General features: G+C 42.8%; 1 protein-coding gene across 1 annotated transcript in view; it reads right to left on the bottom strand.

Moving 5' to 3' along the window:
• Positions 1 to 4,436: 4,436 nt before the first annotated feature.
• Positions 4,437 to 11,345, bottom strand: part of LOC306703282 (gamma-aminobutyric acid receptor subunit pi) — a gene marked incomplete at both ends in the record, with an annotated part of 32,786 nt that continues 25,877 nt past the window's right edge. Inside the window, 5 exons of the mRNA XM_079169203.1 lie at positions 4,437 to 4,808; positions 5,035 to 5,225; positions 5,806 to 5,958; positions 6,069 to 6,206; positions 10,533 to 10,615. Of these exons, the coding sequence (XP_079025329.1) occupies positions 4,437 to 4,808; positions 5,035 to 5,225; positions 5,806 to 5,958; positions 6,069 to 6,206; positions 10,533 to 10,615 (937 nt within the window). The remainder of the gene's footprint in view (positions 4,809 to 5,034; positions 5,226 to 5,805; positions 5,959 to 6,068; positions 6,207 to 10,532; positions 10,616 to 11,345) is intronic.

The following is an 11,345-nucleotide window of genomic DNA, read 5'->3' as shown; positions in this document are numbered from 1 at the left end:
ACCAAGAACACAAAGAATCAGCCCTGTAACAGCTGCAGTCAGAGCTGCTTTTTTTTCTTTCACCGTCTTAACGAGAAGAAATGTAGTTAGTTCACTTTAATCACATACTTCGAGGTAATGGCAAATCTTTGCTTCTTTTCAATTATGTGCGGGTATGATGACCACAGATCATCCTCTCCTTCCGTATTCTGCTGACTCGGAGCTAAATGAACTCATATTCTCCACCACTCTCACTGGGACACTGCTGCCCCAACATCTGGAAACACACATACACATACACACACACATTTGGCATGTCTGTGGGCAAGCTATTGTGAGCAATTTAAGTGTAAAAGCATTCCTAGTATGATTAATAGCACCCCTAGTGGTGGATATTATATGTTACAGTATATCTACTTGACAAAAAGCATAGTCATTGAATGTATTGAACACTGTAAGTATAGTCACTGAGTGTATTAAACACTGTGAAGAAGATTTGCTGAAATGTATTAAGTGTTAGGTGAGTTAGGGTTTGCAGGAGGCGACCATATATGGTAATAGGTGAGCCAAGCTGGGACACCGCCTTCAGGAAGGAAGCAGGAAATGGTCAAGCAAAGACATGCTGGCTTCAGAGGAGGCTGGACCATCGGGTCAGAGGACAAAGGAGGAGCTGATTGGATTTCAGCCAATCACTGAGCTGATACGGGACATCTCAGAGACACTCAGAACACAAAAGACTGTGGATCTCCGGACATCTTCAGACTCTCTGCGGGCAATCGGCCAGACACACCAGTCTGCCGGGTGGCCCGGATTGGGCTTCTATTTCATGAAATATTATGTTATTAATAGTGTGATTCCGTTTGTAACCGTTTTCGCTTTAGTTAGTATATTAAATACCTTTTGATTTAAACTTCAACCAGCTGATTTCGGCCCTGCTTGCTAACGGACGAAGTAGACCAGGGGTGGAGGGTTTTTTCCCTTTTGTCTGAGAAGTTTGAGATTAAACAGTTTGAGACTCAACACTATGGTCCAACCCGCTGCACTTCTCAATGCAAATGTTGGGACAATTAGCAGACTTTGAAACCGGTTTTGTTAAATCATGATACGAACCAATGTCACAAACGCATACACCAGAACACACCTTAAACCTCTTTTATTGCTATCATCCATATTCATACACCTAATAAACATGCACAGTGTTAGTATTCATTTACAACAGGTTAAGTGGAACCGATGCCTATACTAGCATGGTATATAAATACATTTCACATGAACATGTCCCAGGATCTGTGAGGTTGGTAGCCAACGTCACCTTGAGGCATTATTAGACACGTACCACAACGGGGAAAAAAGGGCAGTCCAACGGTAGCCATTTTTCTGTTGCCCAAAAGTTGCTCCACATTATGTTCTGGCAATGTTGCCCATAATGTTCTGTTTTCTGCAACACATTAGCACATCCAAACCAGCACTGGTAATGTAGTTGCAACTGGGGGAGCCATAAGACAATTGATGCTCTTGAGCTTTGTGTGTGTGGATCAACTTCAAACGCCGGGTGGAAAAAGACGTTCTACGTGGTTGCTCTTGTGGCTCTCTGGCTCCGTATCTCCTACCGTTCACTTGGAAGACGATCAAAATTACAACCGTGGCGCTATATTGTGTACAAAACCCGACAGTCTGTGTTTTAACACATACACTTTTCTAAGGGTCAGTGCTCACCGACTGCCACCGAGCGTTACGCAGCTCAAAAGGCAAACGAACACCATCACCGATCACTCGTCCTTTCGATAAGATTCGAATAACTGGAAATGAGAACACAAGTTTGACAATCCTGCACTTCTGGAGATCCCAAATCAACGTTGCATCCTTAGCAATTACAGATTGAGTCCTTTCAATAGCCTCGGCTGAGCATTTCATGATTTTACTCTCCTCCTTCATATTAAACTTAAACAAAATCAAGCAAAGCAGAGTAAAGAAAAGTTGCACTTGATAACCATGCGGGAAGAACAGAAACCAAAGTAAATCCTACTTTTCTATTATCATCAGGCAAGGAGAGCAATCAAAACGTTTGTAAGTTGATGACATTCAAAAAAAGGTAGATTAAAACATGAGAAACGATGCAGATAAAATTTGAACATAGTCGGTTCAAAAGGCGATGGAATATAGATATTACCAATTTAGCTTATGTTCAATACACATCGAACGGTAGTCCTTGAAATTGAAATGGAGTGAGTGAGTGTATGTATGTCACAGTAATATAGAATACAGCAATAAATAAACATGCATCTCTGTTGTTGAAACTGAATCCTGGTTTCTGTATCACGTTCATCTGCCGGTTGACTGCATGCTATTTCAAAATGATCCCATCGATAACAAACATGATATTAACATTTGAAAAAAATGCATTTCAAATCTGATCTAAAGGGAAACAAAGAGGAAATCAAAGTGGAATCTTTGGCTCTTTGGTTCACATCACAGGTAGCGAACACACTGTTTGTCCTGAACTGAAATACTCACACAGCAAAAGATTGACATTGGCCTAAAAAGCTGAGGAGACAAGTGACACCTCAAGCACATCCAGCGCTTTTCTCCCCTCTGATTTGGATAATGCACAGATGATGACATCCTGCTGAAATATGCAATTTCATTCATATTCAAATCACTCTACAATGTCTAACACATCTTGGTCTGACTACTGCTTGATGTTTTACAAAAGCACAGTGAGAAACACGACCGGCAGCCCATAAATAGCGCTGTATATATCACTAATACGTGGTACCTGTTAACCTATCAATGTGGCATTACACCTGCCCAATATTGACACACAAAGTGTTCAACGTTGAATAAATAAATACAACATAATGCAATACACAATAGTGAATAAATAAAGTGAAATGTATAGCCTAAAATAGACCAATAAATTGTGAAATAATTTAATTATAGAAATTCATCACAGTTTTAAAGGAGTTATTTTTTTATAGAACATTTTATTTAAAAATGTAAGTATTTAATGGCGTTCACCTTGCCCCAAACCTCACTTCACAGACCAGAGCTTTGCTGCCAGCTAGCTTGCTAGCTAGCTCGCTTGCCCCTCAGTTCGATGTCAAGTAAATAATTCATGCTTACCAACCATCCGAGCTAGCTAGCTAGCTAGCTAGCTAACTGGCTAGCATAATAGCCTTGTTAAACCAAATAAAAGTAGAGGTTAGTTTCTGTCTTTGAACTGTCGTTTTTTTTGCAGCAGCTAGTTAGTTGATTTAAAATGACCTTAGCACAGTCGTTGCTCATGCTACCAGGAGCTAGCTGGTCCAATTTTGGGACTGTTAGCTTTAATTGTGCCCTGATACGAGAAGCTTAGCATTATGAAATTATGAAATAGAAAGTGCGATTGGGGAAAATGCCCCTATGAAAGGTTTGGAGAGTGACTTCCTGAAATAAAATGAATAAATAAATAAATGTTACAAAACCTCTTAAATAATTGGAAAAATTAACTATATATTTCACTCTATTTAATCACATGATTATTAATCTCATGTCATTTATGCCACGTATTCTCATGTTGTGGCTTCGTTTCCGTCCTTGTGAAACTGCGGAGCACATTTGTGGGATGACAAGTGCCATAATACTGTTCAGGGTGGCCAGATTTCCAGAATACAACTGAAGGGATCAAAGGCCACTACATTTATAGTGTCTAAGAAAAAATAAATGCAAGCAAAGAGACACAGCACTGCTCAGTGAATTAAAAATAACTTGTAGAAGGACACAGAAGAAAGAGAGATTTCAGCAGCGAGCAGAACGTCCCTGGGAGACTGTTTTTTTAACACACTCTTCATGTAGAGTTTTTTTTCCAGCTCCCTCGTCTCTTTCTTTCATCCTTCCTCCCCATCCATTACTTTTGCCTTTTCCCTCTAAATATTCGACCTACAGGCAGAAATGGAAGATGGAGTCGTAAAGTGTCGATAATCATTCCATCACATTCGCTCTCCCTCCGTCATGACGCCTTAAATTACAGCTCCATCTTCTGCGTGTCCGACAGTAACGACCTGCACGAGGAACGAAAAACACTACGGCGAAAAAGATGCAGACTGGGCGATCTGTTTTTTTAAGTGACGTCCATTTAACCTCAAGGTATATCAGCGTTGATCGAATTTCGCCCAGTCCGTGTCGGACGGGCCTACTATTTACCGGCTGTATAAAACTTTAAGCAATGAGTTTGAATAAACAATGTTTTAAGATGGAGCTGTAATCGTAGGCGTCTCTCTTTCCCCCCCTCGGAAACAGCCCTTTATGTAAGTATGCTACTTCGCTCATGAATCCAAATGCTGAAATTGTACACACTCATCTCAAAACACACCGACATAAAGCTTACTGTACATACATACAGTAGAATACACTTCTCGTCAACACACCACTCTCCGTCTCGCCCTCTCTCCGGGACACGTGCTGCACTTGAGCGAATGCTAGAAGTACAGATAATAAGTCCAGTAGAGCAGGTTGACCATGACGAACGAGAGGGGGAAGGTGACTCTGGAGTAGTTGTCTATGTGGTGGGGGTTCTCTATGTGACAGCAATTTAGTGAGCGGAGCACTTTGCGGACGGTGGCCAGGGCGGTGAGGCACCAGTGGGTGCGCTTCGGGGGCGACGCCTCGGGCTTAGGCTCGCTGCCCGAGGGGCTGGACGGGCTGACGGTGAGTTCTAGGGAAGCGGGCGGCGGGGTCGCGGCCGCGACGGCGGCGGCGGCCTCCTTGCGTCTCTTAGCCCTGTTGTGATTGGAGATGGTGGTGATGATGCCGTTCATTTCGTCGTCCAGGTCGTGCATGTGGTGGCCGTACTGCAAGAGAAAAGGGAGCCGACGAAAGGGTGAGTTTCGAACAGACACAAGAACGCGACACATCCAAAGTTTGAGAGAGAGCTTGTGCCACTTGTTTTACTCACCCCAAAGAGCACCGCGATGACCATGACGATGACATGACGATGACAATGAGCACCATTTGTGAGGACAATGACCAGTGACCACAACACTTAACAACAACACAGCACATCCAGGAGGGTCTCACCATGATCAAGTGCGTGTCGAGGTGAGTGAGGCTGCAGAAGTGGGCCACGGCGTATTCAATGAGCGCTCCGAAGATGAAGCTGAAGCAGATGCCCAGGTAAACGTCAATGGCCTTGATGAAGCAGTTGGCATTGGGCAGTGACGTCCGGGCTCCCATCATCAGAGTGGTCATGGTCAGCACTGTGGTCACTCCTGGCACACAAGGAAAATACACACAGAGAGACGCTGGTGAAATACGGATTGTTTGCCAAAGTTGGCAATGTTTTTTATGGGGTGTAAGGAGTAAGGTTTATTTTTCATGGTTATGGGTATCACATATGAGACAAAAGTTCAGAAGAAAACTGCACCGACTTCGCTGAAATCAAGCCCTTCACATCTGATAGTCCATGAAGTAGGATATATTGTAGTCTTCTTTTGTTTCGAGAACTTTGTGCCCCCCTGAAGCCCCCAGCAGTACAGCGGTGGATTTAATTCAATGCAACATCTATGTTCGGATGTCGCCGCTAGATAACGACAGTGTCACAGAGGCTCGCTTCAACCGTCAGCCCTCAAAAACCGAAACCCAAAGCAACATCTGTGCTCACTAAAGGACAGTATTGAAGTCTCAGTGTCATAGCGATCATACCGATGACTGATGAAGAAGAGAAATAAGGTACGATATAAGGATACAGCTCCTACAGCGACGCACAGTATCTGCATACGGTTTGGCGTATTGTAAAAGTGCGTGACGTTTTACCCAGGAAGGAAAAAAAGGATGCTTTATGTTTCGTACCTATACAGATACGAGCTGGAACGGAGGACAGGGAAATCCAGAAGGAAACCCACGAGAGGACAACAAGCAGGCTGGAGGGGACGTAAGTCTCGAGGATGAAGTACAGAATGCTCCTCCTCAGCTCAAAGTGGAAGACCAGCTTCGGGTAATTGCCTTGGAGAAGAGAGACAGAAGTCTGTCAGCGTACGCTACTTAATAACAGAAAACGACATTTAACGGCTGCCGTTAAAAAAATGAGTGTAGCCCTGGGAGTAACTCGTTACCGGTCTCATAAACGGCCTCTGAGACGGACGTGTAGTGGTCCTCCACCGTGTACTGGGCCAGCTGCAGGGTGTCTAAACCGCTGACGGACTCGTTTCCTCGGGTCCAGTAGAACATGACATCGTTGATGTTGTAACCCCCTGTAGGAGAGATGGAGAGTACATTTTTATTACAGAAAAGGCTGCACTCATCAATGTATATTGTTTTTAAATAAAAGTGGCTGAAGTAAGTATCACTCAATATGCTTGCAGTAAAGAACCCACAGAGAATTATCACCCAATTCTTTAGTTCCCCTACACAAAGACGGTTTTATGTCCCGCAACTTTAGTGTTTCGTTTCAGACTTATCACTCTCATTAAGATTAGATTTGAATTTTGAACATTTAAGACAGTATAAGCCTATTATATAGAATATAAGAAAAGACAAGAATACCCAGCAAATATAGGCTGTACAACAATCTCTCAAGAACAACATAATTAAGTGTTGAATGTCCGAAAAAAGGAGCAGGAAGAAGTGAATACTTAGTGTTTGATCAGTAAACGTATTAATCAAACATTATTCAAACTTTCACCAGACACACCTCGACCACATCAATCAAACCAAATGAAAATGAGGTATTTAAAACAACAATATCCTTTCCCCCCCGCCGACCACCCATCACATATCCATTCAGTGTGTTATGTTTTTTAAATATCTATTTCAACTCTCTTCCCTACAGTGGTTCCATAAATCAACTCCTCTGACTGTAATACAATTATATTCTACATCAGTCTTCCTAAGCTTGTTTCTTGCTGCAGCAGGCAGCTACTTTCAGGAGAAAAACAAACAAACTCTGATTATTAAGCCACTGCACACTACCTACCAAGCACCAAACAGCAGCCAGACGCCGTGAGCGACTAGCTGCTGGACACGGTGGAGCATTTAGCGGCTAAAGAGACAGATACGTCCCGCAGGAATCGACCAGGCCTGCTAGAAGGACGGTGAATATCCGACCGATCCGCTAATGTTGCTCCATGACAGCTGTTCTCTATTAAAACGTTATGAGGTGATAATGCGTCAGCGTTATACATTAGATGGAACAAATACGTTGACTTCTTCCCGGAGCAGTTTCAGTGTTTGTGCAGGTGGAAAACATGACGAGCACATTGGACATTAGCTTAGAAAGCTGCTATAATTCATAACTGTTGTGGTGATGGTGGTGATGATGATGATGGTGTAGAAACAGCTTTAACAGTTTTCACTAAACCCCAAAGCAGCAATTGAGGGAACAGCTGTGAATGTTAACGGCTCCAGCTATGCTAAAGTCTGGTCCTCTCATGGCTGAGTTGTTTGGGATTGCAACCCATAGCGGGTGGTAAATTCCCTCTGATGATTCTCATCAGCACCAGAGAAGCATTTTGCAAAAAAAACAAAGGGGAATGCGGATACTCCTGAAAATCAAGTTTAAGGGCAGAGATTTGGGGCTATTTTTGCTTCCATAACGTGTCATCTTTCAGACTTGTGGAGAGAAAACTACACAATCCACATTTAGGTCTTATCGTTGCTACACTTTGTCTATTAGATAAAGTGTCCTTAGATGTAAGTAATCAATGTTTCATGGGGGTATCTGTTGGTTGAATAGTTTAACCCCGTTCACCTTAGTGTCCCCTCTTACGATGTCATGTTAGCCGTGAGAAGCTAATCGCTAAAGTCCCCACCGACCGCTAAAGCGCCGCGTGTTAGCCGTTAAAACAACACGACACTTTAAGGACTCTAAAACACAACGTTAATCTTTCATGTATGGAGCCGTACAGTCGCAGTGGAAACGGAACGGTCTCCTCCGCTCTAACACAGCTTGACACACGGAGATCCAACAGGACTCTGCTAATGGAAATGCATTTGCGGCGCTCGTGTTCACGTCTTCAAGCGAGGGGGGGCGGCGATGCCTCGTGCCATAACAGACTAATCATGCACATTGCACACTAGGCCCCTCGAGAGCCCCGATAACCCAAATAAATCTTGGGAATGACACGGCACAGAGATGCGGCGGCGCTACACATTGATGGTACAATGTTACTCTATAATAATATAGATTTGTATTTGTTAAGGACAGAATAAAAAAGAAAGAAAAGGTGTGATTCACAACCTCTTAGGTGTATTTTTCTCATTTATCTGCAGAGGGAGCAAGAGAATAAGAAATGTAAGCCAGAGCTGGAATAACACACCTCTCTTGTGTGTGTCCTACAGGAAATGCTCATTAACGCTACAGAGTGAAACCCTAGTATGGAGTCATGCATTATTGACCCATGGTGAGCCACGGTGCTGGGAGCAAAGTCCCCTAATGAAGGGCAGTGGTGACTAAGCTGCTGAGAGCTCCCGTAGATTCACTGTTTTTCTCTCTCTCTCTCTCTCTGGTTGTCCTTATTAGAATAACTCATTATTCTCCTGACCTGAAGCCCGGACATTACTGTACAAATTAGAGACGCAAATGGCTCGTGAATGGCGTGGAATGAGTTACACGACCTTTCCATTCGCCCCTTGAAAACAAGTAGCCATATCCACGATCAAAGAGGGAACAAAAAGTTACATTGAAGAGAAGATCACAAAGGACTGCGACTATCCTCTGACCTTTTTTGCTGCCGTCAGAACGCACTAAATATTTCACCGCAATCCCGATCTAAACGCGCCGCCCCCCCCCCCCCCCTCCCACGACGGCGCTCTCTTTTAAACCTTCCTCCAGTGCGGAGGATCCACTTTTGGCATGGCATTAAAAGAAAAAATAAATCCTTCAATATGCATCTTCATAAAGGGACAGAGCAAAGAAGGAAATAGAGATTGAAAGAGAGAGACAGGGGAGAAAAAAACAGCAGAGATGGAGCAGCAGGATGAGAGAGAGAGAGAGATTGTAGGAGAGGGTGGGAACGAGAGAGAGAGAGAGAGAGAGAGAGAGAGAGAGAGATGCAGATATTTAGCCTGAAATGATTGAAGCAGCGGAGGAAGGATCCATCATCCTCTCAGTTACCTAACTTGAACCTCCAGATGTCTTTTTGTCTGCTAAGTGGGACCGGAGTTGACTGGAGCTGCCGTTAAATGTTTTATTTGGCACTGAGGTCCTGGTGGGCTTCTGGCAGGGATCAGACTTAGCTTAGCCTGGCTGGCTGTCATTTAATAGCACAGAGCAAAAGCAAGCTGGGAAGTAAATACGGCAGATGAGGGATGGAGGCTAAGGAAGCAGGAAGGGAGGGGTGATTATCTTCCTTCCACCCCTTGCTAAGGCCCAAAAAAATAAATACATCCATGTTACTAAATCGTAATTGCAATTTGCTTTACTTATAAACGTACTGCCACCGCATTTCCACTTGAAACCATTGACAGCATGTCAAAATAAGACAAATCACTGTCAATGTCATGAAAAAAAATTGCTTTAAAAAGCATACTTGGATCATTAAAGTACTAATATCGACATTTTTGGCAACACGTATTTGGTCTGAAAGTTAGAAGATTGATATCTGTGCATTAGAGGTGCCCTGTGAAAAACAAAAACAAAAATATGTGTACACACGTTTCCAGTTCTCACCCAACATTAGTAGCTATACCTGCGAAAAATAATGCGTATAATCCGCAATTTGCAGATATGAGGAAGGCCACACAGGGCAGTAAGGGAGGGCGATGAATGGGTCCATCAAACAGCGATCTTTGACCCAGGAGACCGCTGTTTGTTACCCATAGGAAACGAGATGTCGACGCTTATATTTTTGTCGTATAATTTGCGTACTTCAGTTACAGCACTTCCGTAGTTATTTTAATTCAAATGATCTTTTCCGAAAACCAAACTAAGTCGTTTTGTTGCTTCAACCAGTCTAAGTATTTCACGATCTTTTCTCAAACCCCATGAAGTCGTTTCGTTGCCTAAACTTAACGTATTATTTCACAATCTTTCCCTAAAACGTACTAAGTCAATTTTTTGCCTAAACCTAACGTAGTATTTCAAGATCGTTTCCTAAACCTAACTTTGATACGTAAACCTATGTTGTTTCCTGTGAATAAGGAAGTTTATTTTGAAAAGACTGTGTGACACATGTAACATGCGTAAATTGAAACACAGGTTGCTGGCTCTTGTGGGAAAAACGCACAAAAAATAAGCGGTATCTTTTCGTAAGAGATCATACGAACCACTGTGTGAGGATAGGTTGCCAAATCACATTGCGTGTATTCTTCAGGAGCCCATTAGCTTAGCTTAGCATAAAGACTGGGAGCAGGGTAGCTTCCCTAGCTGTTCCTTTAAAGTGTAGAGAATTGCCCCTGCTATTTAATCCACTGTGTGAAATAACACATCACATCAGCAGTTTAGAAGATGAGAGAAAGTGATCCGTTTGATCCTTCGGTTTGATCAGATTCATTTGACATGGCGCCCACCCACCAAGTCACTGCCACAGCTTGAAGCTGCACAGTTGGGTTTATCTTTATTAAGTGTGAAGTGTCCTTACAGCTCTCCAGTTGCAGCGTGCAGGTCTGCTTGTCCATGGGATACTTGGTCAGATCCATGTTGCAAGCCACGGTGGTGGTGATCCTAGAAAAAATGAAAAGTAAAAGTAGTATTAAAAGGGACATTCCATGGACGAGTATGCATATAGTGCAAATAGTTTAATAAGCATATTTCTTTCCAGGAGATCCAGAACATTGGTTGCAGTGTATACCTTTATTCAAACAAACAGGATGAAGTTCTGATGTGAATTGAGACTTCTCTGGCACGTGACTGCAGATATCACTTGTAAGGCTTTGCATTGCTTTCATGCTGTAAATCTGGGCCAGCATGTATGAAAAAGCTTCTCACGGTATCATTTTGGTCCCAAGCGCTGGTTTTAGGATTTAGTTTGAAGTGCTTAGCGTTGTTCCTTAATGTTAAGGCTTGGTCTCAGCTTCAGTTCTGTGTCTTGGTGGATAAAACAGAAAGGATTTTGATCTAATGATGGACAGTGTTATGAAGCTCTGGTGATTGATGTGACGCAGCCATGACTCATCATCTCTGGAGGCTTCCTATTGGCTGATGGAGTTATTAGGGAGGGTAGTTTGGGTTTAACTTCAATCCATGTTTCACACTTAGGAGTCTGCACTTTAGAATAACACTTTGCTAAAAGATTAAAATAATTTCTTTGAAATGTACATAATCACGATCCAAAGGGACACAGATATTCTGTTTTGAATAATTAATATTGTTTAAACTTCTCTACACCAATAAGCTGTAGCACATTGACTTATAAAAAGGAAAAATAACCGGAGGGGGCCCATTAAAAAAGCAT

This window comes from Pholis gunnellus, assembly GCF_910591455.1.
Source record: "Pholis gunnellus genome assembly, chromosome: 11".
Lineage (NCBI taxonomy): Eukaryota > Metazoa > Chordata > Actinopteri > Perciformes > Pholidae > Pholis > Pholis gunnellus.
This window is presented reverse-complemented; position numbering and strand designations above follow the sequence as displayed.